The sequence below is a fragment of the Lissotriton helveticus genome, chromosome 1_1 (assembly GCF_964261635.1).
Source record: "Lissotriton helveticus chromosome 1_1, aLisHel1.1, whole genome shotgun sequence".
In the NCBI taxonomy this organism is placed as follows: Eukaryota; Metazoa; Chordata; class Amphibia; order Caudata; family Salamandridae; genus Lissotriton; species Lissotriton helveticus.
Window position 1 is genome coordinate 1,798,765,988 of NC_136057.1, and position 27,183 is coordinate 1,798,793,170.

The following is a 27,183-nucleotide window of genomic DNA, read 5'->3' on the forward strand; positions in this document are numbered from 1 at the left end:
TCTGAATTCCCAATCATTGGTGAGGAAGGAATTAGGATTGACACTGCTAGGAGAATCATGCACAGTAAGGCTTCATGTTCTCGGTTAAGAAGTCTGGATCACCGGGAGAAGATCTATGTTGTTGGGGTACTGGCTGGTTGATTAGCAAGAAAGAACAAGACTAGGACCCTGTAGCCATCAAAGCATCAATTGAGGGCATCATCAAAAGGTTGGGAGGGGTCCGATGACGTTGTCTCTGTTTAGCTGGTTGGAGAATTTCTATCAGAATACTGTTTTTGTCTCAATGGAGGGCAACTGCAGATCTAGGACCTCAGGTGACCTGGACCGCCACGGCAGAAAATTCATTTTTCTCGATGGGTAGCCCATGTTGCAAGTCAAGTTCTGTCTCAGGGGAGTTGTCTAGTCCGCTGACATTTGTTATGTCCAAGTGAAGTGCATCATCATTATGGTGATGTTGCACTTTACTTGGACCCATTCCCTCACTCCTCATCATCATCAGGGTCCTCAGGGGTCTTTTGGTTTCCTGTACTAAGTCAGAATCAAAGCAATTCAGCATGGAACCTCTGTTGACATTTGTGTCTTGGTAGGTTCATTAGATTAGAATCAGGTGCTGAAAGAACTGACTGCACTTGTGTAATCTCGTACTGACAAAGGTCGAGCTTGGGCCGACATCAGTTCGGGGTTCGACATGGGCCTCACACGAAATTCCTTTAGTGCCACTGGAGTCGTTATGAGTGGTGGTGCAAAGGGAACCATTGTGGATCTTGGAGTTGGTGTGAACGATTGTAGCAAAGTCGTACGAGCCCAGCATTAGGTCCGACAAGGACAGATGGTGTTGGGGAAGGACCTGTTGATAGCAATCTCGATGGGGCTTGAAGGCACTCCAGTGGGATCATGAAACCCACCAAAAAATGTGCTACATGGCCTCCTTGAAGACTGCTATCTGCTGCTTGTTTGACGATGGCACGAAAAATCTCCTGGCACAATGAGACTAACTGAGAAATTGGTTTGGGAACCGGGGGACTTCAAAGGGGTGCGATGTGCATCTTGTAGCACTCGAAGCTAGAGTGGTGGAAGGGCATAAAGTCACGCTTCCTCTTTTTGTGTTTGTACTTGGACTTCAACCTACCCAAAGACTTCCAATGGTAAGAGGATAATTTGTGGGAGTGGCCTTGTGATTAAGACTATGCTTGTGACTTGGAGTCAGCAAGACCTGCACTTCAACCATGATCTCTTTTAGTGTTCAAAGATGCAGGGCTCAGTCTGCTGGTCCCAGATCACATTCATGTGTATGAGAGCACACTTTTGGCATCACTTTGTGCCACTGCATGAGCTCCGGCACCAAAGGCATACCTTGTGGGTGGCCATGACCAACATTGGCTTTCTGCAGCCTCAGTGAGGCTTGGATCATTTTTTAAGGGGGTCTTTGTTTCGTGGCACACTAATAAGTTTGGAAAATGACAATAGGTCGCTATTCTAAAGGCAAGGAATCTGTAGTTAGAAGTATTCATCAGAATCCATCAGACAAAGAGACATGGAGCCAGACCACATACGCTAAAGGGAACACTGGTATAATTTAACATCAGAGTGGCAAACACTACTAAAAAAGACTACAAAACAAGAGAAGTGGTTAAAGAAGAGGATAGATCTTTTCCAAACACAAGGAGAGAGGGCACGAAAGTTAGGATGGTACTGGCATTATTAAAACCAAGCTTAGGAACTAACACCCCAGACAAGATTCAGAAAAGCCACAAAGACCGCAATGTGAAGAGTCTGACACACACCCAAGTAGAAAACCATTTAACCTCACTCACAATAATTACAGAGACCATTATGTAAACCCCCGGTGGAAGACAGCAGGCAAAACCTAGAGTCCACACCTGGGCTCACCCTCTACCACAGAGTAAGAATATGGTTGTATGGCAGAGTGATCTGCGGTGGATGTGGGCGAAGGGGGGTGGTAGGCGTGGGAGGCCTACTTAGACACAGGCATGTCTAACATATCTAGACTGTGTCTACTCATGCCAGCAGGGTATATCCAGTCTCTGCCTAGGCTCATGCTCCTCAAGAGGCCAGGTGTCCGAGTGTAGTAGTGGATAGTCTTGGGGAGCCAGTTCCTTTGCTGTAGGCGTTTCTTCATCTCAACTGGTTATCTTCCTCACGTTGTGGCTTATGCCCACTCTCTGGCAAGGTTTGAGTCAGGAATGCCCATCCCTTTGCTTTTCTGTACATAGTCCAGACACAAAAAAGTCACAAAAAAGTAGAATTTTCCCTCATTGACCATAGTACTTCACTAAGGAAATTAATCACAATCAATTTTGAAGTACACTTGTGATAGCCAAAAATTAGAACATTCTATAGTTATTTTTCCAAAACATTTCTTTTTATTTAATTTTTATAAAAACTATTTTCTGAGTTTATATTTATTTCATTCATTATCTGTATCAAAAATGCCCACTCTCTGGCAAGCTTTGAGTCAGGAATGCCCATCCCTTTGCTTTTCTGTACATAGTCCAGACACTCCTCAAGAGATGGCATGTTAGGTGAAGTGGCAGGGTGCTTCCAGGGAGAGGGTGGTGTTGTGGGTTGATTAATGCATTAGTGTAGAATCTTACCCTTGTCATACATGTCCCCAAAATAGTTATTTGTCATGAGGTTATCACTCTTGGAACATTCTGAAAAGGTGGTTATGAAGAGCGTGTACTGCCAGAGGTAAGTGGTTCATCTGTACTACTAAGTAAGAATAAACCCTGATGCACATTCTCTGTCTCAAGTGTGGCTATATCCTAAGTGGCTTCATTCCTGTAGGTATGTCTGCCATCTCAAGGGAGTGTCGTCTACGGCCAGCCGGCTGAGTCCACCCTCTAGCAATATTTAGTCAGGAAGGCCAGTCCCTTTATTTCTTCATACGCTAGGTCATAGACAAACTCTAAGATACGAAACACATACAGATAAGGTAGTCCATAAAAACAGCTGTATTGTGTATGCTCCAAATGGTCAAAGATTAGCCTGCATTGAGTAGGAATCCAATGGCCACTTTAGGGATGAAGAGGCACTCAGGTTGTAGCGCAGAGTCCAAGCACACAGGTGGCGAGTAAAGTTACTTAGCCAGTGCCTCTGGGGAGCCTTGTAATCGTTGTGTGATTGCAGCACCACAGCTCACCTTTAGGCATTCTCCTTTATGCCTTGGGTGCTGGTTCCTTTCTCAATTGTTTGACAACGTATGGCCATTGTTTAGGCTTGTGAATATTTTGGTACCTATCAGGGCTTCCAAGTACTTTTATTCATTACCTTGCACTGTAATGTATGCTTGACACTTTCACTTACCTCCTGCTGTATACCATCCCTGTGGTTACATCTGCAATAGACTCTGACGAGGCATCACTCTATTAGTACCTACTTTTAACTCTACACCTTGTTTTCCATCTAGGTGCGGAACCATCTTTAAGATGGGATACGGGGAGACAATTTCTTTCAACTGTAATGGCATGGAGGGTCAGTATGTGAGCATCCAGATCACAGGCCGCAAGGAGTATCTGACCGTGTGTGAGATGCAGATCTTTGGTGTGCTCACATCTTCTCCTAAAGCGATTGAGCCGATGCCAACACCAGCTGAGTTGGCCATTTCACCAGGTGAGCCCTTGCTTAGTGTGCTGACTCCTATACCAGGGAACCCAACCTCTTTGCCACACATGCACTAGGTAAGACAACACTGGCACCTGCTGAGCTCACATCTACACCAGATGAGCTAAAGCTTGCTGAACTGGCTCTCACAGCACAGTACTGGCACCTACCCAGACAGCCCATGCTTATGTTGAGGTTCCAAGGACATCTCTCTAAAGAGCCTAGCCAATCTTTGATGAAATTCTCCTCAACACCTGAAGAGGTCAGGCATACCCCTGATTAACCCCTACCTACACCTGATAAACTAGGTCCAGGCCCTGAGAATCCACACCTATATTTACATCCGGTGATCTGCACTGCATTGCCTCCCTTTGCCACTTATTGCTCAAAGTACAAATCTCATTCTGTACTTAATTGCACTGCAAATATGTGGCTTCACACATTTGATGTAAGATCATCTACACACTAAAACCAGTTATCTTAAATTCACCTCAAACTGCAGACACTCACCAGGGACCTGGCAAGGAAAGGATGACACTGAAATTGCACAGAGGACACACAAAAGTACTTGGGAGAGTTCATGGCTGGGTTGAGGAAGTGCCTTAACCCGCCCAAGGTACAACATATAAATGGTGCAAAATGTAGCAGAATGTAGTTATTGCCGCCATCTCATTCAGCGATTCCTTTAGAGCAGTGGTTCTTAAGCTGAGGCCCGGGTACCCATGGGGGTCTGTTACATCTACTCAGGGCGTCCATGATTGCTTACAACATTATATAATATTAACAGATTAATAAAGAATATATCAATAAAGCAGAAAAATGTAAACTGAAAATGTCTAAACATGCTGTAAACATAAAGGAATTTGTTAGTGCACTCAGATTGATTTGTAGGAGCAGTGCATCAAACAGAATATAGTATGGACAGTGAGTGGCCTCAACTGAATTCAGAAAAGCTCCAACCTACCCATAACACTTTGTATGTGTTTCATGAATGCATGTTTCTGTATTTTTTGTGTATAATTTTGCATTTCAAATCATCGAAATTGCTTACTCTTGTGTCCCTGCCTTTCCAGTAATAACTTGTTGTGGGTCCCTGGATTTCAATAATGAGTCAGTGGGGCCCCCGGATTCTAGTAATGATTAAGAGGGGTTTCCAAAGAAGTCAAAAGGTTAAGAACCAGTGCTCTAGAGTCATCATACACAGGAGCAATACAAGACCTTGGACCACAAATGTGTGGGAGGAGTGATGATTACAGTCTGCACCCATCACAACACTGGAGTGACATGTGTTTCACATCGCATATATAAAGGTCCTTGCCATTTACACTGCCTACTTAACTTGCAGTTCTGAAGTGTGAAATCCTGTTGATACATGACACACTGAAAATATTTTCTTCCTTTCAGGTACAACCCCAGAAAAACAGTATGATGATGTATTAAACCCAGATAAGTTGACTGGGGGTGAGTGTTTGATTTGCTCAAACGCTCCGTCCATCATCCCCTTTGGTATCGCATTGTACGCCCTAAGTTGGCAGGGTATGCCCAGACGTGGGTCCCTTGCTTACTTTGCCACTGGATTCAAGATAGCCTGGCTGATGAGGGTTATGAACCCGAAACCGGTCCCAGGATGCTTGTTTCCGGTCCAGGGAAGACATGGCTTGGTAGTTCGGGCTGGACTGCTCCCATGAGGCACAGGGTCAGACTGATTTGCATATGGCCATGTCTGAACTGGGGTGGTGGAGTGAGATAAAGAATGGTGATGGATTACACCCAGATCAGTTGACTGGGGGTTGAGTGTTTGATTTGCTCAAATGCTCTGTCCATCATCCCCTTTGGTATCGCTTTGTTCGCCGTACGTTGGCAGGGTATACCCAGACGTGGGTCCCTTGCTCACTCTACCACTGGATTCAAGATAGCCTAGCGGAAGAGGATTATGAATCCGAAAACCAGTCCCAGGAGGCTTGTTTCTGGTCCAGGGAGGACATGGCTTGGCAGTTCAGGCTGGACTGTTCCCATGAGGCACAGGGTCAAACTGATTTGCATATGGCCATGTCTGAACTGGGGTGGTGGCGTGAGCTAAAGAATGGTGATGGATTAAACCCAGATAAGTTGACTGGGGGTTGAGTGTTTGATTTGATCAAACGCTCCGTCCATCATCCCCTTTGGTATCGCTTCACTGAGGGTAAACAGATGATCACAGACACTGTATGCTCTCGAAAAAGAACCAACTCTGGGGTTACACAGGAGACACATTGGGCTACACTACGTTGATATTGACGATATTACAGTTACTTTCCTTTGATACTGGAAAGTAAGTGTAATTAAGAGCAAGTTACTCATCTTAGCAACTTGCAAGTCCATCATCGCCCATTTCCTTTTTTCTTGGGTCAACCTTCCCCCTTGCCTGGAAAATTCTGGAAACCTGCAAAAGTAGTACAAAAGAAAAGGAGGGAAACTCCTTTGGCACGGTCCTCTCCAAAATACCCCTTCAACCAGCTTTTTCATCAGTTCCTTTACCATCTTTTTACTTGAGGGTATGAACAAGTAGAAGGGAAGCTAGCAAGAGGTCCCTTAAGAGACAGGTATAATGGAATATATGGGATGAGGGAATTACCGATATCCTGTCATACATGTGTTGACAAACGTTTGCTTCATGTTTATATGGAAGGGACAGTTTAACAACTCCACTTCTGCTATACTGAACAGCATGCTGACACCTTTTGGTACAGTGCTGCTAAATAAAAATGAGAAATTAACTAAATAAATATGCATCTTGCGTAAAGCATTTAGTCTGCGGCCAACATGTATCGACCAGGTAAATGTATCAGGCTTACACGCAGAACCAAGCAAGAGCACAAGCCACAATTCTAATGAAAACATACAGGCTTCTAGATTCATTCAAAAAATCATAGAATTATAGAAAACAAACACGACATAAAAAGTAGCCTACCTTTGGCAAATATCATTCTGGTGGATTTTCTATCCACGTGCAGATTACTCATATTTTGAATACTCCCAGATGACCTGGATTCAGAAACATTTGTGGAAGCTCTCCTGAACCAGTACATGGGGTCAGCTTCTTCTCGACATCAGAGACAGCGTGGATGGGACGTCACTGGAGCCATATATCACTACCCTGGTACATCTACATGTGTACCTTGTCCATTTCCTTCCCATGAACTTTAAGGCAGCGACCAGGACAGCTCAGTGAATATGTAGTGCAGTGGTAGCAAATGAGAACCTTATTAATAATCTGAAACCCATGACCCTCCATCAGAACAGAGAATGGGCTGGATCAGCGAGGACTCTGCAGGCAGACAGAGTATCCCCCAGAAAGACTGTTACAGGAGGTAACACCTTCTTCTTATGGCTACCCCTACCAGCAAACTCCTCACCTTTTGCATAGATACAACAGGAGTAGACCCTTCTCAAATAGTGGATCTGAGAGAAGGTTCGGACCAGAAAATCCTGCTGTGTGGGACAAGCGAAATGGTCATGTCTTCTCACCTCGAATCCGAAGAAATAACGTGTTGAGAATTTTGTACGAGAAGTCCATGTCTTGACACAACAAATTGCTACTTTGAGTTTGCCCTGGCCAGTGCCGAGGTCAATGCTTTCGCACTGGTGAAGTGAGCCTGCATTTATTCTGATACTTCCTTTTAGCAAGGGTATTAGAAATCTTATTGCAGAGGATGATCTGCAATGACGGAGTATTCCTGTGGACTGCCTTGCCTCTCTTGTTGCCTACATAACCATGTAACAGCTGATCATGAGATCTTAACTCCTGTGTTCTGTCGATAAGAGATCGGACTGCCTGACAAATGTCCTTCCAATGTAGCCTCTCCTCTTCTTTGGTGGCATGTCAGGGGAAACAATGTGGAAACTGTTATGGATTTCCTAATATGAAATGGAGTTACCACCCTAGGTAGGAAAGGCACTTTAGTCCTGAGAATCAACTTGTTGAGGTAGAAGTAGGTAAAGAGTGGATGGCTACATGGCGTTTGCAGCTCACTAACATGTTGCACTGTAGAGAGGGCCACTAAAAACATTTTGAGGGTCAAACGCTGCACCTGAAAGCTGTGTAAGAGTTCGAACGGAGCCCTCTTTTTTATTTATTTTCTTTTTTAGAACTTATATATCATGAAACTTTCACCAGAAGCAATCAATTCACTCTAGGAATAGTTTTAATGGGAGTCAGAATGCCTGAAAGTCTGCACAACAGTGTCACCAAGATAACTTTGGAAAAAGCCATGTTTTAAGAAATTTCCAAAATTCAAATAAGGGAGATTGGTAAAGTATTCCAGGGATTTGTCATTTGGCCAGGGCTACTTCACATCATAGTGTACGCCTAGAGAAATAATGCATACATCCTCTAGATAAAATATTCTGTTTTGAAATAGATTTTGATATCTCCTGTTCATGATGTTCTCAAGAGAAATGTCAAAACAAAATTAAAGTCCCATTGGCGAATAACAAAAGAAGAAAGCGACTGGCATGTATGTCAGCACCTTCAGAAATCTCAAACCTAGACGGAACTTGGCGAGATAGTTGATCTGGTTGATAAATGAATGCCATTTAGGCAGTAACTTAACCTTCAACTGGGACCACTCCACAATGCTACTCGGCCAATAAAAGTGGAAGAGGTACAACATCAGAAAGGTGTGCCTTCCGAAGATCCACACTTTCATTCACACACCATGCAACAAAAAGTGGAGGGGCAACTAGCTGACAGGATAATGTAAGTCATCTCGGACGGTAGGTGAAAGGAACTTAGCTGTTCCATTTCAAACTTCAGGTATGAAAATAGAGGCTCTGGAGATTAGGCTGAAGAACCTGACCTTTTGACTGCAAGAGGAGGTCTGCTCTGAGAGGCAGGTCAAGTAGGTGGCACAGGGAAAGCGTCTGCATACCACCCCATTTTTGGCCAATCTAGAGTGATCAGAGTGACCTGGACCTAGTCCTGACACAGCTACCTCAGCCCTTTAATAATCAAGGGCATGGGGAGAAATGCAGAGTTAAGCAAAACATTGTACAGCACCCAAAACACATTCCCGAAGGCTTGCTGCAACATAAACTGGAGAGAAGAGAACGGTAGGCAATATGCATTTTTACAAGTGGCGAAAAGGTCTATCTGAAGAGTGCCCAGAGGGCAACAATGCCCTAAACCATCTCAAAAGGAGTCACCATTCACTGCTTGGCAAGATGATGCCAAATCTGGATATTTGCTTTCGTGTTCAGAGAACATGCCAGATGGCTGGGTACCAGCCAGATTCTGTGCATATTTGCCTAGAGCCGGAGCCTTAGAGTTTCCCTACAGAGAAGACAAGATTCTTGTCCTCACTGCTTGTTAACACACCACAACCTGTTGTCTGTAAATTTTGGACCGACTGGTGGGAAGGAAAGCCTTAAATATCAGGTGAATAGCCCTCTACTTGTACATACTGATATGTGGAGTTTTGCTTGCTCTGACATGAGAAGCCTTTGATATCTAGTTCATCCTGATACACATCCCACTCTAAGGCAGAGGCATCCATCACTACTGTGGCCACTATTGGCTGTGAGCAAATAAACATCCTGTGTCAGGCTCTCCTCTACTGACCATCGAATAAGACACAATGCCGGGAAAATCCTGATAATGTCCGACAGATAACCCAGCGATAGAACTATTGCAGACAGAGACACCATTGGAGAGACCTCATGTGCCACAGCACCAGCCGCGGCCCGTGCAGGGAGTTGCGGCGGGGTAGAGAGGCATGGGTGCTAAAAATCGGCATATGGATAATTGGAGGTAAGTAAACAATTTAATTAATAAAACGAATTTCGTAGCGTGCCCTACATCGCAAAATGAGATGCAGCGCACGCTACGAAATTCGTCAACCGCCAACCCAGAGGTACACATGTCACACCAAGCTAGCAGTTTCTCATCTCTTCTGGTGAGTTTCATGTGAGCTTCTTTGGCTAGGGACCATTCCTGGACATCTTTGAGCCAGATGGGCACTTCTGGGGCCCTTTGCCCCATCCAAGTTATAGCTACCCTGCGCCTAGCGAGCACCAGCATTAATTGTAGGTGCTTGTATGTGAGTTCCTTTTTCTTGGGCTTCCGGACTAATGCAAGTAAACAATACAAGGGTTCAGGCGTCATTTGAAGGCCAGTAGCTGCAACAATCCTTCCCACCACCCCCATCCAAAACTGCCTGACCATTGGACAATCCCACGCCATGTGTAAAAAGCCCGCTTTCTCCACGGCACATCTAGGGCATCTATCTCCCCTGTCATTAGAGATATGTTTCAGGGATACCAGGGTTAGATATATTTGGTGTAGGAAGGTGAAGTGCGTCAACTTAAACCTGGCGTTGCATGAAACTGTGCGTGTGAGGGAGCCTATGCATGCCCATTGTTTCTCTTCCAGCTGGGTAGCGAGATCCTTCTCCCAGGCTGCCTGAGATGGTGGTACCGGGGACGGGGGGGCAGTGGAATCCTGTTTCATAGCCTTAAACAGGAGAGAAATCAATTTGCAACCTGTACCGCATGAGAGTGGGATACCCAAGGTGTGTGTCGGTGGTGGGATGTCTGGGTACTGAGGCCAGGTGATTTTCACCACATCCTGAATTCCCCGGAAGTGTAGGAATTGGCCCTGTCCAAGGCCAAAGTTTCCTTCCGCCTGCTCGTAAGAGATGAAGGTCTTGTTGGGAAAAAGGTTGGCAAGAACTTCACACCCACCCTTCCTCCAGGGTTGAAAGGACATGTATTGCCCCATGTCTATGAAGGGGGCCAGAATCCAGATTTTGAGCTCCCTGTGAAATGGTGCCCTTCTTAAGACCTTCTCAGCAAACCGCTGCCATATACCAGCTATGTGTCACACGGTATAGGGAAGAGACGTGTCCGACCCCCTGCCCTGAATCAGTGCTTCCTGCAGTGTCTGAGTGTCTACCCTGTCAGAGAGAAGGCGTTTCTCCCAATTGTCCATGTCTGTGAGCCAATGTGCTGCATGTTGTAGATGGGCTGCATAATAATATAGGTCGAAGCGTGGAGCTTCCAGACCGCCCTCCTCATAGCTGCGAACAATAGTGTTGAGAGCTATCCTACTGCGCCAACCAGCCCAAAGCAGAGACATGAGTAACGTGTTGAGAGTTTTGAAAACTCGTGGCGGCAATGGAGATGGCCAACCTGCCCATCAACGAAAGTGCCAGAGTGTTCTAAAATGACACCGCCTGCTGTAACGAAGCGATTCTGCGGTCTACATTCTGAGTTAGCGCCTGTGTGTCTGTCGGGCCACCTGTATCCCAAGGTAGCGGAACCCTGTCTTTCCCAGCGCAGCCCGAGTTCTGGCAGATGCCCCAGGGGCACTGTGGCCAGTCTCGCCAACGGAAAGATCAGGGACTTACCGCGGTTAAGCCGTAATCCAGAGACCTCTCCAAACCGGTCTAGCTGGCGCAGCAGTTCCGTCAGGGCATCCCGGGGAGAAGCCAAATAAAACAGGGCATTGTCAACATATAGGGAAACAATATGACTCATGCCACCCACTCTAATTCCCCACTGTTCCATGTCAGTCCAGACCGCGAAGGGCTCTATGGCTAGTGCGAACAATAAAGGCAAGACGGTACACCCCTGGTGTGTACCCCTTCTAAAGTTTTTATCTCACATTAACGTCTAAAGTTACTCTAAAAGTATAATTACACGTAACCCGGTGTGCACATGCTAATGATTACTAAAACATACCCCTTCCTAGTTGCCACTCTTCTGACCTCACACCCCCAAGTTTAACCCTAGCGCGGTGAGCCGTGTACAGGATGCGAATCCAGCAACAAAATTTGGGACCCAACCCCACAGCACGTAGGACCTCAAGTAGGTGTCCCCAGTCCACCATGTCGAACGCCTTGGCAAGGTCAATGGATACCAATACCATCTGTTCCTCCCGATCCCGCACCTCATGCAGAATGTGATTCAGCCGTCGCAGATTCATAGCCGTGTTCCGTCCCGTATGAACCTACACTGATCCTCATGAACCAAGTCAGTCAGGTATTGCGCTAATCGAGAGGCCAAGAGCTTGAATAGGATTTTAGCATCTGTGTTGATCATCGTGTTCGGATGATATGAGAAGAGCTCATGGGCATCCCCTCCCAGTTTTAGAATCATGCATTTTTCCCCCTGTGTCATGCTCGGTGGGAGAACTTCACTTTCAAATGCCTCAAGATGAACCTGCAACAGGAGTCGGGGAAGTGTACCCGTGAGTGCTTGATAGAACTCAGGAGGGAACCCGTCACTACCCAGGGACTTGGCTTGTGGTAGGTGCTGCAGGGCGGATCGAACCTCGCCCAGTGTTAGGGGTTCATCAAGTTCCTTCTGTGACTATTTAGGTATAGACCGTAAGGTCAGATCATGGAGGTAAGGAAGATAGGAGGCCTCGCAAATTGCGGGGTCTGCGGTACATACAAACTCGAGATGGGATTTGAGGACCCGCAGCAATCCCCCCTTGGAGTACACCAGGTTCTCTGTGGGCTCCCGGAAAACCACATTCGCAGCAGGGGTGTGTTCCCGGTGGAGAATCCAGGCCTGAAGACGGCCCGATTTATCTCCTTCCCTATGAAGGCGTTGACTGTACTGTGTGAGGGTGTATTTGTCAAGCCTGTCCCAAATGTCATGGATGCGTTCCCGGATGCCATGTTCCCTTTCCCTCCCGGTTGTGTCAGGTGCCTCAGAGGTCTGTACTTCCAAGAGGTGGCGTTCCTCCTCCTGTAGATCTCGTTGGAGCTGCTTTCGAACACCACATGTAAGGCTTATGCATGCCCCTCTCACCACTGCTTTCAGGGATTCCTACTTCGTGGCCTGTGATAAGTCCGGCCCACCCCAGTGTAGGCCAACATAGTCAGTTATGGCAGTTTCTAGGTGATGCTTCCCTACCTGGTCCTCAAGGATCTCTGCCGGCAACCTCCAAGTCCGTGGGTGAGATATCGGGCTGCCCCAGCAAACCACATACACCATGGGGGAGTGATTAGATAGGAATCGCGCTTGGTAGGTCACCTCAAAGGACATAGCCGCATCCGGATTTGCGAGTGAGACCCTATACAAGAGACTGCGTGTATTATGAGTGGATGAAAAACATGTGTGCACTTTCTGGGTTAGGTGTCTCTGGCTCCATACATCTCCATGACCTCTCGGAGTTTCATTGTCATCCTTAGTTGCGTGCCAGTGCGGAGTGGGAACCTGTCCAGAACGGGGTCTAAGACACAATTGAAATCCCCCATCCAAAGTAGTGAAACCTCCAGCTCCGATACCAGGACCTCCTGCAGGGAGTGAAAAAAGTAAGGGTCATTGGTGTTTGGGGCATAAGTGTTCATTATGGCAACATCCCTACCATCTAGCTTAGCTCTAAGGAGCAGGTATGTCCCATGGATGTCAGGTTCCACATACTGGATGGCAAATGGGACCCCGGGGGCCACCCACACAAGGACTCCACTGGCATAAATAGAGAATGAAGAGTGGAAAACCTGTCCCCGCCATTTCTTCGCCAATTTCTGAGCCCCGTCATACGTGAGGTGAGTTTCTTGGAGGCATGCTATCAAGACCTGATGTCTGCGGAGAAAGGACCCTGTATCTCTTGTTGCATGTACCCAGCCCCCTCACATTCCAGCTTAAAAATGTAAACCCCATGTATGGTAAAGTATCCAATCCCTGTGCGTTCCGTGTCCCATGTAGCTACCTAGGCCCTGTGCCCTAAATGAGATACGTACAATGCCTGAAATAAACTAACAACACCCCCCTTGAAATGCCCTCTCCCCTCCCACAAGCAATTTACTGACAACAAAACATGCAGAAATGCCCTTCCCCTGCAGGTGCCACGACGTGCACAGCTGTCCCATTAGCCCAAACGGGGCCAGAAATACTCTAGAAGAGAAGAAGACAACCCCCCCACCTCCAAGTCAGCTCCCGACTCAAACCAGCCGCCTCATGGCATAATTCAATGTCCCGAACTTCCCAAATATGTACCCGTGAACGCGTATATCAGAGTGATTGGCAAATCCCACCAAATGCTTACAACGTCAGCTCTATTTCAACAAGTAATTCTCCCAAGTCCCTGTAAGACAACAATCACTGGCCTCTAAGATCCGGCCCCCTCCACCCCAGCAATAGGAAAAAAGAAAAAGGATATCATCCTCAGGACGGTGCTATATTGGGCATAAGTGGGTCCACGACCGTTTCTGGAACCCATGTGTGGTCGACAGGAGAGTCTCTGGCACCAGGCTCTCCTCAGGAGTCTCTGTCACAGTCTATGGGGAGGGTCGTCGGAGTCGGAAGACTCCACACGTAGGGCGCCGTCGTCCCCCACCGTGATCCGCTGTCTCTCCGCCTGAGTGTCGTCCACAAGCTGACTCCTGCGTCTGCTCCTGCAGTTCCTAGGAGGTCTGGTCCCCCAGGTACTCTGGGATACCCTCTGCTCGCGCTGGGGGGAGGGCCTCTTCCCTGTTCTCAAACCATTCCCATACCTCTCCCGGAGACTCGAAGAAATGGGCCTTTCCATTTGTTATCACCTTGAGTTTTGCAGGGTAATGTAACATGTACTGTAGGTAGAGTTCACGTAGTTTCTGCTTGATGCCGAGAAAAGATTTCCTTTGTTCCTGCACCTGGCGGGTGTAGTCCAGATAAATTAACACCGTGGCGTTGTCGAAAGTGAGGTCTGCCACTTCACGTGCTGCTTTCAGTATACAGTCTCTGTCCTGATAGTTCAGAATTTTGGCAATGAGGGCCCTGGGAAGAGCCCCAGCCGGCAGCGGAGGAGGAACCAGTGCCCTATGGTGTTGAAACTAGGTCGGGGACAATCGATATTTGCCCGGCGGTATCGCCTCTTTAACCCATGAAATATTAATCAATGAAGAGGCAGGCGCTGGAGACGGGAAGGCAGGAAACAAGGTTTATTCTCTCCGGAGGAGAACACATCAGTTCAAACAGCAGGTATCGTTCTGAGGTGCTCTAACCGCATCTCTGAGGCCTGGCCTCTTATACACAGTTTTATTGCTTTATTACATACAACACATTCTTGGCAATGCTTTGATGTACGGAAAGACATTCTCGGAATCCCCGCTCCAAGCCCGTTCCCACACACATATACAGTAGAAGTCCCCACCCCGATCACAACAGGTGATGATTATCGCGCAGCTGGACATTCCGCCGATTCATGGAATGTGGGGGTTTGATCGGATCTCATAGGGTGGGGGCTTTGATCAACTCGGGGGTCCTTTGATGAGGGAAGCTTTCTACTGTACGGGGAGGGGCAATAAACAGTATCGGCAGAGCTAGGTGTCGGCCTGGGAACGAGGGAGACAAACGGGCACACAGGAAAAAGGGGTTTGTATCAAAAGGGCCTGGGACCATGAAAGGAATGAAAGGAGGTGTCGCGCTGGGAACAGGATGGGGTTCTGAAGCAGAGCTGCGCTGAAGGGGGGTTTATGACCCAAGACATGTGCGAGCGGGGGTTGTCAGCGTGCGGGCTTTTGTGAGGGCGAAGGGCTATGCTGGGGGCCAGTGGCATGCAAAGGGGGTGGTTCTGATCGAGGCACCTAAAATGGCGGGTGCGCACGACAAAAAGTGTGGCATCGGGAAAAAAGGCAAGATGGCGCAGATAATGTTTACCAAACCGTACTAATTTTCCACAGTCCTCCCTTTAACATATCCAAGACATCTTGCTGGCCTATTTCCTATTCATGTCTACTGTGGTGGTCATAAGAAAAAAAGTAGGTACCCAGGTGAAGGAGCTATAAACATTACATTTTAAAATCTTTCATCTTAGGAGGCGGGTCTATCGATAAAAACTCGTTTGCAGGAAAGTCATAGTAATGCAATAACGGACAAAAAATGATTCTGTAGTGAGAGCATTGAGTACATTTCATAGCTACTTATAGTCATTCGGAATGTAAATTGATAGGTCATTACATATGTAAGTTCTGTTCATATTTGGTTGGAGCATAATCAATACAATGGTGGCTGGGAGAGAAATGAGACATAGTAGAAACGATAATTAAGGGTGTCAATGTTCGAAGTTAGTGAGTTCTCAGCATTCTTTGTCGTCTTTTGTTGGCACTGTGGAGCACCGGTGGTGGAGCCACGGGTCCGGCTCTATTCTAGGTCCCGCGTTGCAGGGCACGACCTTTTCCTCGCGTTTCTGGTCAAAAAGGTCCTTTTCGCCCTGTGTCCTTTGAGTTGATTGTCAAAAAAGTTCAGATGGAAGAAATGTGCGTGTGAGCAGTCCTTTAGGGTAGGTCGGAGAAAAAAGGGGGATGGAGCAGGGCCAGATCGGGAACAGACTAGGGGGACGGAAAATTTCAGGTAGGCGGGCTCATGACCGAGTTCAGAGAGCGGGGACTTTTCGGCATACGTTGAACATCGAGCAGGGGCATCAGGTCAGCCCTTTCCTCTCATTTTGTCGGAAACAGTGCCTCGTCCTGCAGCTCCTTACTGTCGCGGTCTCGCCTTGGCCAATGTCGCAGATGTTCCATAATCTGTAGTCAGGCCACGTGCTCCCACATCCGGTCCTTCTTTCCTCCGACAGTCGTACCCTTAAATGAGTTTGAAAAGACAGTCTTTAGAGAATTGGCAGAGGAAGGTAATCACATAAGTCTATTTCTCTCCCAGCTCCAGGCAAATGGGAAACGTCCGTTATATTGGGGTTCACAATTAACATATAAATGATTGATGATGGGCTTGCTGGATTTACTATAACTTTCCTTCACAACTATTACTTTGGTGTTTGTTGGTCGTGGTACGAGATCTGGTACCTTTTATTGCATTACAGTTACGTCAGTTCTTCTGACGGAGACCCACCTTCTAAATACGAGCCTTACAAAGCTATACCGTTCTCCAGGGCTTTATATTTAAAAAAGGGTGCTGTGTGCTATCACCATGGTCTGATAGGTATCTTTCTGAGGGACGAACATAGGCTAAACATTTTTCATTCTATCAATGCATCCTGCCTTTCAACTAAACATTTTCGCTTTCAACAGGGTTCATTGCAATGATTTCTTCACTTCGGTCTAATCTTTAACTTTGTAAACATCATTCTGGTTCCTACATAGCCTCTTACGACCTGACTACTTAATTAAAAAGGGGGTCTTATGGAAAACAACTAGGGACATAGAAAACTGTGGTAAGGGCGTAAATCGACCCATCTCTTACAACCGGGGGTGAGGGACAGTTTTAAAACTCTCGTCTGGGGCAGCTGATACGAAACTGGGGGCGTTCTGGGAACATGAGGATGTTTCGATCACCTTTACTGTTTGGGTATTGCGACAAGTCGGGACGGGGAAGGTCGCGTTATCTGAGGCATCTTTTTATAACACAGGAGCCGCTGACATGTAGTTCCCTTATTTCGGGTCAGATTAGGGAACCTCAGTCGTCTTACCTGTCCTTTCCCTTATGGCCAATTCTCGGTTTCATCAATTTTTAGCAGAAAGGAGAGGTAGTGCCACGGCGTCAGGGTGATTTTATTTAGGATAAATTTTGTGTAAATACTTGCGGTATTTGGAGCCAATTGGGGGGTGTACTAGGGGTGGCGGTTTGCCAATTTAGGTGCTAGTCGTTCGGAAGAGCGAGAGAGAGAGAGAGAGAGAGAGAGAGAGAGAGAGAGAGAGAGAGAGGGAGAGAGAGGGAGAGAGAGAGAGAGATGTGCAACAACAGGCTAAATATTACACGTGTGACATGGGGAGTGGCCGTGTATTAAGATAGGCTATTCAGTGCATTACACAACATAAGACATTACGGGTCTGTGTTTAGAATTTTTGAAAGCATGCAGTTTGGGATGGACGAGCATTAGGCCGGGTACAGGGGACATGCATCGAGTAAAAAGGGCACCATTGTGTCGCATTTCTTGCATTCTCGGTCCCTTGACCAGTCAAGTCAACGCTTCAGTCATACACAAACATCCTCTCATTGTTTCAGACATACATGACATGTGTCCATTCACGCTACACGGATTAAGGGTGATCGTTTTCATCATGTCATACAATTTATTGGCTCTTTTGGTACAAGAGCAGTTTGTGGGTGTGCTTAGGTGCCACCTGGCAGTGTTAGTCCGCTTTGTGTATCAGACATGGCGAGGCTTCAGATCTTCACCATACCTCGGTCGTGATTCCGATGTGGCCTGCAGGGGGAGGAAAAGAGGGGAGGGGAGGGGGGACAACATTCGAGCATATCAAAAGCACGGGTACGAAAGCCTTTTACTTACCTCATACTCGTCTTATCTCCTCGGGATAGAATCCCTGGGGTTGTGGTTTCTGGAGCCAAGGGGGGGGGGGGGTAGTGTGTCCTTATAGGCTGTGAGTAAGGAAACGTTAGAGAATCCGAAGCACTTAGCGCGAGGTTTCTAGTTGGTAGGTGTATTTGCTATCGGGGTCCTTAAATCTCTCACAACGCTGTGATGTTCTAAGGTTTATCAGTTCTTCGGACAACTCTGTTCCCTAGTACCTTTTAGTGTCGTATTTTTATAATATTCTATCATTTACATCGTTTCACTTTACCCATCCTTAATATTCCATCATTTACACCGTTTCGCTTTACCCATCCTCAGAAGTCGAGGTCTTTCTCCATGCGCGAGTCCCTGAGTCAGTCGCATATTTGACGGCAGAGTATCGTGTCTTAGATTCGATCCTCCATCCGTGGCTGGGCAACCATCTTCTAATAACCTTAAAGAGAGAGCAGAGTAGGGTGCACAGAAAAATTCTCCCGCCGATCCCACATTTTAAATAAAGCATGCAATACCCGTTCATAGTTTCGAAAGCCTTTATTTGCACAATCGTTCAGCATGTTGATATGACAGTGTGATCGGGGTTGCCCGGATACGGCAATGGCTAAAGTGCGTACAGTAGGGGGGGGCTGTTTTGTAGGATTAAAAACATGTTAAAAAAGGTCCATTCATTCATTTGCAGGGAACTAAAAACGTCTATCGAATAGTTGAGGGATCAAGGGGCATTCATTTCATAATTGGAAACACAGTTGGACTAGTTGTAATCAAATTCCTATAGGTATACCATGGGAGTGTGTCATAAGCGAGGTTACATGTCAGACATGATAATATCATAATGAATCGTACATTGTGATCCTGTTACATGTTCGTCGAGTGAATCCTCCTTCTTTTCCGTCAAGTGTACAAAGGATCATAACATATCTCAGAACATCGAGTCTTTTTAGTAAAAGAAAACACCACGAGGCGTTCGTAAGTTCCTTTTGTTACCGGCGCCATTTTGGGCTGGGCCGGGTTAGTCCGGAAGTAGTATCAAGGAAAAAAATGTTTCCTACAACCGGCGGTTGGACCAGAGTCCTTTTCGGCAGTTCAAGAATTCATGCTAACAGAAGGAGTGGCTATGTCATGCTTATTTCGTTAGCGATCAAGGCAGTTGTCCCTCACCGGAAACCTGCAGGGGCCGAGGGCTCCTGGGACTTTTGTAGAATCTTCAAGGCTGTGGGGGTGCTGTCGGAGGTGGGGGCTCGTGCCCCGGTGGGCAAGCGCCCGAGTTACATTGCTGGTCGAAGTTACTCTAGCGGCCTAGACCCGCCTTCCAGCGGACCCAGACGCCATTTTGAGGCCCTGCAGCAGCCCCCCTCGTCGAGTCTGCAAGAGTGGAAGAGACCCTTTTGGGGACAAAAAGGAAATAGAACTCCGTGTTGTGGAAGCAGGACATTCGGCTAGGGTGCAGCTGTGGTGCCCCCCACCTGGGGGGGCGAGGGAGACTCGTTCGCGCCGTCTCCCTCTCCCGGTGCACTCCATGCCGCTCTCTTTCATGGGCATGCACGATGGCCTCTCCACACCCCGTGCTCCACAAGTCCCATGCCCAGTGCTGCGGAAGTATGGCCACCTGCGGCGCATGTTCGGTGCTGCGCAAGTACTGGGGCGCCACCATGGTATGTTCGGTGCTACGCAGGTATTGGCACCACCGCCTGGCTGGAGGAGTTCGGCGCCGGGCCGGGGGCTGGGAAACCTCCTATCCGTGGAGGTGGGAGAGGCTCGTCCGCGTCGCCTCTCCCTCCCAGCCCGACCTGAACTAATTTTCGCGGAGGTATGTACAAGACATTCCTCCCCCCCAGAGTTGTCGCAGCCATTATTCAAGTGGCGCCTTCCGTGCTGCTGCTGTCATTACGGAGGGGAAAAGAAAGAAGTGTCTCGTCCTTCTCTGGGCCGGGCTTCCGGTGGATGTCGGCCGGACGCCCCTGGCTCTGGCCCCATGAACGGGTTCCTTGGTTTATCGGCTGCAGCCGGATCCAGTTGGCCCCAGTCCCTGGCCATTGGTGGCCGGACCGGGAGGACATGTGGCGGGACTACCTGAAACTCCCACGCGCCACCGCGGCCAGACTGGGGGAGAGAGAGAGGGGGGTCGAGGACATAGACATTCCCCCCATACAACTCTCCGGTGTGGTCAAGGTGATCCCCTGGCTGGGTCCCGCTGGCCCCTGTCTCTCCTCCGGCTCCACCCTATGTTACGATTTCCTGGCCGACTGTTGGCAGCAGGACCCGCCTTATATGGGTTGCTGCCGGCTGGGCGTAGCCGTAACCCTGCCCTACCTTGGAAGGTTCCAGAGTGGGGGGGGATGTTCTGCTGACTTTCATTTTCTACAGTTTACCGTTCTTGTTTCTAACGTTTTCTGTTGTTAGGGCATTAATAGGTGTTATTATTACGTATTGTTATTTGTTTCTTGTTCGTTATGTTAAATAAAAGTTCAAGTTCATCAGTGGCCTATGGATTTCGTTTTCCCATTCCTTTCTTTCCAGGTTGTTTCATGCTAAAGCTTCTGTTAACAGAAGTTAAGTAACACGGAAACACAGGCAGAGGGATGACGTAGATTCATGCATCACGTACACACAAACTCAGACGGGGAGACAGTACAAGTATTATATACAAAGACCCAAGACAAACATAAAACAGTTATTGGCCATAATTATCTCTTTCTGTATGCTGCGCATACTTATCGCTAGAGCAATGGGGCAGTTTTTAGTTATATGCCTATAAGGATGCGGAAAAAGGAGGTAGTAGGTTTTCAAACATTGGCAATATCCCTAGTCCTCTCGGCGAAGGATACTTGTGTAACCCTTACCTCGAAATACCCTAAACTTTTCCCTACTTGGCTAAACGTAAAAATGCTTGATCATGTGTGTACATTATTCTTTTTGTTTTATTCGGGGTTTGTCGTCTGTTAATTTAGAGCTAGACTGGGTTTCTCGTCTTAGCGTTGTTTGATCTATGAGGACTCGAACATGTCGCTGAAATCGGCCTGGCGAAATCTGTGCCATCGGGCATAATCGAACGTGGTGGTTCTATCTGGCCTGTCCATGTCAGTCTGATTCATCTTTGTCTCGCGCCTTTTCCCTTTCTGCCGGCCTGTTATTCCTGTCGGCCCTCTGCTCCTACTCCCGTTCAGTAGAGTCGGGCATTGGGCTTTCCAGTGCCCGGCATATCTACAAAAAGCACATTGGTTTTGCCCTAAGTCTGGCCGTCCTGTGCGTAGTGTCGGGGGATTACTTTCGGGACGTGGTGTCCTGGGGTCGTCCTGTCGATATATTCCTTTACCCGCTCTGTCCTCGTCTCTTTTCTTTCGTTGCATGGCTTCTTTGCGCCACATACCGAGACAGTCGAGCATAATAGGCGTTGTCTTATTATCACGAAGGGCTATTTCTAAGGTTTCTATTTTATCAAGATCGAAGGATCCTATCAGTGGCCACTGTTTCTCTTGATTTTCTTTGGTATACCTGTGCCATAGTTTACTATAGGCTATAGTAACTAATCCATAGTTTATGAACATGTCTTTATTAGGGGTGCCTTCCAGGGGAGCTAGATGGTCCACCTCTAATAAACGGTCCGGGCTGAACCAGCTATCGACCAGTGGGGAGAAGACAGACATGACAGCTCACAACGAGGGACAAAAAGTCAGCACTGCCTATCTTATCACTGTGTGCAAAGACTAGACAGAATATTTCTACTCTACGTTGTTTGCAGGCAGTGAATACCTCATGAACCAATATCAAATGAACAATAAAACGACCAGTGGGAAGAATAAGTAGGTTCGCAAAAGGTCTGCGTCCTCTACCCTTTCACTATCTGCAAAGGGGGACCTGTTCTTTCCTGTTTGTAGACAGAGAATCTCCAGAAAACGATCCGCGAACAGTAGCTCGGGGTCAAAAACAGTTAATCAGTGGCCGTTAATAAATAATCAATTCAGTGGGGGAGAAAGATAGGCGCGACGGCTGCGTTACCTATCCTTCACTGTTTCCAAAGGAGAAAGAGCCTACTGTTTCTCCGTTTGCAGACAGTGAATCTCCAAATAGGTCAACAAAAAGAGTAATACTAGTATTTTCTGAACAATTAAACAATTATTTCGTGATTCGTCGTGTCTACACGACCTTACCCGGACCGTATGGACAGTTTCTTGTCTTCCGAATCCAGCGCCCGATCGTCCTCTTTTCCTCGTATTCCTCGCAGCACTCCTGATGGTTCCCAGTCAGGACCGTAGATCACTCGAGAGAGGTCTGTTCGGAACCAGTGAAGTTCGGATGATCGGCTGCCAGACGAGGGTCTATTGGGCAAGAGCTCTCCCGATCGTTGCAGTCGTTCACTCTGTCGTCAGGACCTCTCCCACTGGATCCACGAGTCGCTGATGGGCCCCACGTTGGGCGCCAATTGTTGAAACTAGGTCGGGGACAATCAATATTTGCCCGGCGGTATCGCCTCTTTAACCCACGAAATATTAATCAATGAAGAGGCAGGCGCTGGAGACGGGAAGGCAGGAAACAAGGTTTATTCTCTCCGGAGGAGAACACATCAGTTCAAACAGCAGGTATTGTTCTGAGGTGCTCTAACCGCATCTCTGAGGCCTGGCCTCTTATACACAGTTTTATTGCTTTATTACATACAACACATTCTTGGCAATGCTTTGATGTACGGAAAGACATTCTCGGAATCCCCGCTCCAAGCCCGTTCCCACACACATATACAGTAGAAGTCCCCACCCCGATCACAACAGGTGATGATTATCGCGCAGCTGGACATTCCGCCGATTCATGGAATGTGGGGGTTTGATCGGATCTCATAGGGTGGGGGCTTTGATCAACTCGGGGGTCCTTTGATGAGGGAAGCTTTCTACTGTACGGGGAGGGGCAATAAACAGTATCGGCAGAGCTAGGTGTCGGCCTGGGAACGAGGGAGACAAACGGGCACACAGGAAAAGGGGGTTTGTATCAAAAGGGCCTGGGACCATGAAAGGAATGAAAGGAGGTGTCGCGCTGGGAACAGGATGGGGTTCTGAAGCAGAGCTGCGCTGAAGGGGGGTTTATGACCCAAGACATGTGCGAGCGGGGGTTGTCAGCGTGCGGGCTTTTGTGAGGGCGAAGGGCTATGCTGGGGGCCAGTGGCATGCAAAGGGGGTGGTTCTGATCGAGGCACCTAAAATGGCGGGTGCGCACGACAAAAAGTGTGGCATCGGGAAAAAAGGCAAGATGGCGCAGATAATGTTTACCAAACCATACTAATTTTCCACAATGGGCTCTCTCCACCACAAAGACCTCCGACAGATCTGTGGGGCATAGCTTAGTACATATCCAGTTCTCCAGAAATCGCTCCGCATTGCCCTATTCCGAGCACTTCAGAATGCCCAAGACACTGATGTTGCTTAGATGGGCCTGCCCTTTCCGCTTCCTCCTCTCGCCGTTCTAGCGCTCCGGTGGTGTTGGTGAGCTGAGAGACCTGTTTCTTCAGAGAGGCTACTTCCCCCTGGAGCTGGACAATGTCTCCATCCACCGTGGAGACCTTATCCACCACCATCCGCAAATCCGCCAGTAGTAAATTCACATTGATGGAGACTGTCTCAATTTGTTTTTCCAGGGCGGTACGGGACCCTGTATCGCCTCTAGCTCAGCTCGAAATGACTAATTGGAGGCATCTCCCTCCCCATCCTGGCACGTTTGACGAGTTATTCATTGTGGAGCTAGGCTTTGTGTGGTATACTGTGTGATGGTGTTGGGGTTGGAGGTGCGAGGCAACCTGTCCTTGCCCATGATGTAGGCCACAGCGAAGCACACAGGTGTCACAATCACCAACCCCAATTTCCCTGTATAGGGCTATCGACAGCGGACCTGTGTACCTCCCGTAGGTGTTACTGGGAATGCTGGAGGCCAGGCAAGCGCGAGAGGGCCCACGTTCCCGCCCAGCAAATCCAGGGAGCCCAAGTCTGTCGTGCCCCAAGGGAGGGCCGAGCAAGTGGTTTAGCAGTGATCCTTGAGCAGCTTACCTCAAAGTTGTCACCAGTGCGACGTATCTTGATCTGTCATCCGCCGGTGAGGGCTTCCGCGGTGCTCCCCGATACCAGAATTGCCCCAGTAGTTGTCTCCAAGCAGGCAGTCTGTATAAGGGTTTCCAAGGGGGGGTCGGGCACCCCCGTGACCTCCGAAAGTGGCAGGCAGAAAAGAGAAGGGCCTGGGCGGGCATCTCCCCACACGTGGCAGGAGTAAGTATCCTGTGTCAAGGGAGCCACCTGCGTCAAGGCAGCCACCTCGTGGCACAGCCGCAGTCAGTCAGTAATGGTTTATTTCCCGGGGGCTCCAAGAACCAGAGGGCCCTCAGGCACCAGTAGGGGGATCCAAGATGTCCCCACCGAGGGGGGCGAAGCAGGCCAACGCGCCGTGCCCCAGAAGTGCAGGCTCACCAGCCAGGCCGATCACGATCCCTCGGCCTCAGGAACTCCCCAGCAGCCAGGGGGGAGCACGACCGGCCGCCACCTCCGGGCGGGCACCTCTGCCGCGGATGCCAAGGCCTCCAGATTAGGTGACGGTAGGCCCGGCCCCCATACACACTCCAGGCCAATCCCCAGTGCCACGTGAGGCCCTTCGGGACTGTCCAACTCTTCAAGGACCAACAGCGAGGGCTGGGTCAGTGGATTTCAGGAGGGCCCGATGGCAGAGGGCACCTCCTCAGTAGCTGCTGAAGTCGTCGGGCAAGCGGAGAGGGATTTGCCTTCCTCGAGCCCGCGTAGATCTCCGGTTGGCATAGGCCTCATCCCCAGGCATCTCTGCCGCGGACGTCAGGGCCCCCGAACTAGGCGATGGTAGGCCCAGCCCCAAGACGCACTCCAGGCCGATCCCCGGCACCCCGCGAGGCCCCTCGGGGATTGTCCAACTCTTCAAGGCCCAATAGCGAGGGCCGGGGTCAGTGGATTTCAGGAGCCTCCCGATGGCAGGGGGCACCTCCTTGGTAGCTGCCGAAGTCGCCAGACAAACGGGGAGGGATTCGCCGCCCTCGAGGCCCGCGCAAACCTCCGGTTGGTGTAGGCCTCTTCCCTGGCCTCGCGTGATTTCAGCCGACCGGGTCGCCGGGTGGAGAGCCATCGCAGTCGATTCCGGTCACTTCCTCCGTACCGTTTTCCCTCAAGGGTGCCCCCGCAACACGCAGAGTCCCAGCCGCACAAGGGGGACTGTCGTGGGCGTCAGCAGACAGGATAATGCAGGATTTGGTGGCTGGCTGGGCGGGAGCCGAAGGAGCTCACATCCTGTCGGCCATGTTGCTTGGCCACGCCCACCCTGTGTATCCATTCTTACGGCAACAGAAGAACCCATGGGTCTGGCTACGAAATCCACAGTGTGCAGTCATGCTCCGAGGGTCAGTCTGGAGGCATCCTGACCATCCCTGGCCACCTCAGCAAAACTGCCCTTCAAGTGGTCGGCCTGACTAGGCACCACCATACTTGCCCTCTACAGGTGTACTGGTATACCTGACTAGCAGGCAGAGATGACCACTTTGCTAGGTTTTCAGCAGAGAATACCTTCTTGACCATGGCCTGTGGTTTATTTGGCCCTTTGTTCGAAGGCACCATAGGAAATGCTTCTGGATTATACTTGGAGCAAGAAGAGGTTTGGAGTCCAAACTTTCTGATGATGGATGGCTAGAGAGGAAGTCATGATTCTCTTGTAATGGTCTACCTAAGTAGGCAATCCGTCGTTTGACTGCAGGGCCAGGTGTTGGCTTATCCCATGCCACTTTGATAGACTCAGTTAGAGCTTTGTTAGTGTTCTGAAGCTGTGAAAGCAGGCTGAAATATCTCAGTGAGGATGTTCATTTTGGTCTCAAAAGTAGGAAGAGCCCGCTCTAGGACCTCCTATGCCTTCCCCAAAACTGCTATAAATGAAGCTGCTCCAGGGGTGCTGGCCACAAAGGGCACTCTATTTCCTAATTCTGACCAGGTGTCCAGACTGCTAGCATTTCGTAGTGCTAAATAGTCCACAGTGTCTGAATTTGCAAAAGGGAACAAGTTGGCCAACTCATTGCTGTAATCATAGAGGACAGTCGCTTGAGGTATCTGTATGTGGTGAGCGACTGACCTAAGAATGCCCCCCACTGTCTGCCACTACTCTTGGCACAGGCCCATTTTGGGGACCTTTCCTGTGCCTCCCCTCCTCTGACAAATGTTGTGCCTCCTTTTTGAGCCATTAATATTGCTTTCATCTGCACAGGAGGTCCTTGAGGAGGTGTGGAGTCTGCGATGATGATGGCATCAATGTCTATAGTCGCAATACAGGAATTAGAGAAGGAATCACCTGCAGACTACTTAATGCCAGTGTGGCTCAGACAGTGCTGGGAGTGTGCCCTGTGGCAGGTCTCTGGGGCAAATTGGCACCAGAAGCACACCTGCTGGTGGAGGCCAGAGTGTGGGGCCAAAATCGCTCCATTGTGTCTGCCTGCACACCAAAGGGAAGTGAATTGTTCTTGCACTCCATCACGGCATGCAGGAATTAAGCCAGCTAGGCACAGGTGATGTACATTTTGGATACTCAAAAAAGGGCTCTAGCATTGGACTGAAGTCAGGGAAGGGTTCTTCCCCTGTTGTGATGCCCACTGGCTTTGGCTAATACGAGAAACCTGCTGGAGCTGGAGAACATCGAACGACCGAGTAGGAGTGTTATCTGGGTGAGGAGTTGTTGTGTGTTCTCCCGTTCGTGTGTTTCCTTTGAAGACTTTGAGGACAAAAGAAGAGTGGGACTTAGATCCAGATCCTGAGAACTATCGACACCAACCTTTGCACTCTTCGCATGCACACCATAAAATGCTATGCCTGTTACTCTTATCACCTTCGTGTTTATGAGACCACTCTTGCTACGAGGCTTGGAGTTATGCTTTGGTTCCAAACACACCTCGCAAGGTCAGAAATGCACATCTGCCCATGGTAATAGCAGAAGATCTTTAAGCCTAACTTTTTATGGGAGACATCCCCAAGGCACTGCAAAAAAATCATTTTTGTGAGAAATCTTAATGAGAGTAGCTCCAGATCCACACTGACAGGCACATAAAAAAGGGAACTAACCTAATGGCCCTGGTATGGAACTATTTTACTCCAGTGGATCAAGAAATAGCTAACACTACCTACCAGCGAGATAGAGCTATGGCAACATGTTCCAGATCCAGTCTGGTGGCATTGAATGTTCAAGGGGGAGTGGAATTTGCTTGTACATGAATCCATCAGAAGAGGGGAGTTGGGATGCTTGTATTTCTCCAGGCAAATATTTATACAGGTCTATATAAACCGAGAAAAGACATT

At 48.6% G+C, this 27,183-nt stretch overlaps 1 protein-coding gene across 2 annotated transcripts in view; it reads left to right on the plus strand.

Annotated features, from left to right (window-relative positions):
• LOC144752976 (pentraxin fusion protein-like) overlaps window positions 1-27,183 on the plus strand; it is a 220,368-nt gene that overhangs the window by 145,632 nt on the left and 47,553 nt on the right. For both annotated transcript variants that reach the window (XM_078640788.1, XM_078640796.1), the window contains exon 13: window positions 3,431-3,633. In XM_078640788.1, the coding sequence (XP_078496914.1) occupies window positions 3,431-3,633 (203 nt within the window). The remainder of the gene's footprint in view (window positions 1-3,430; window positions 3,634-27,183) is intronic.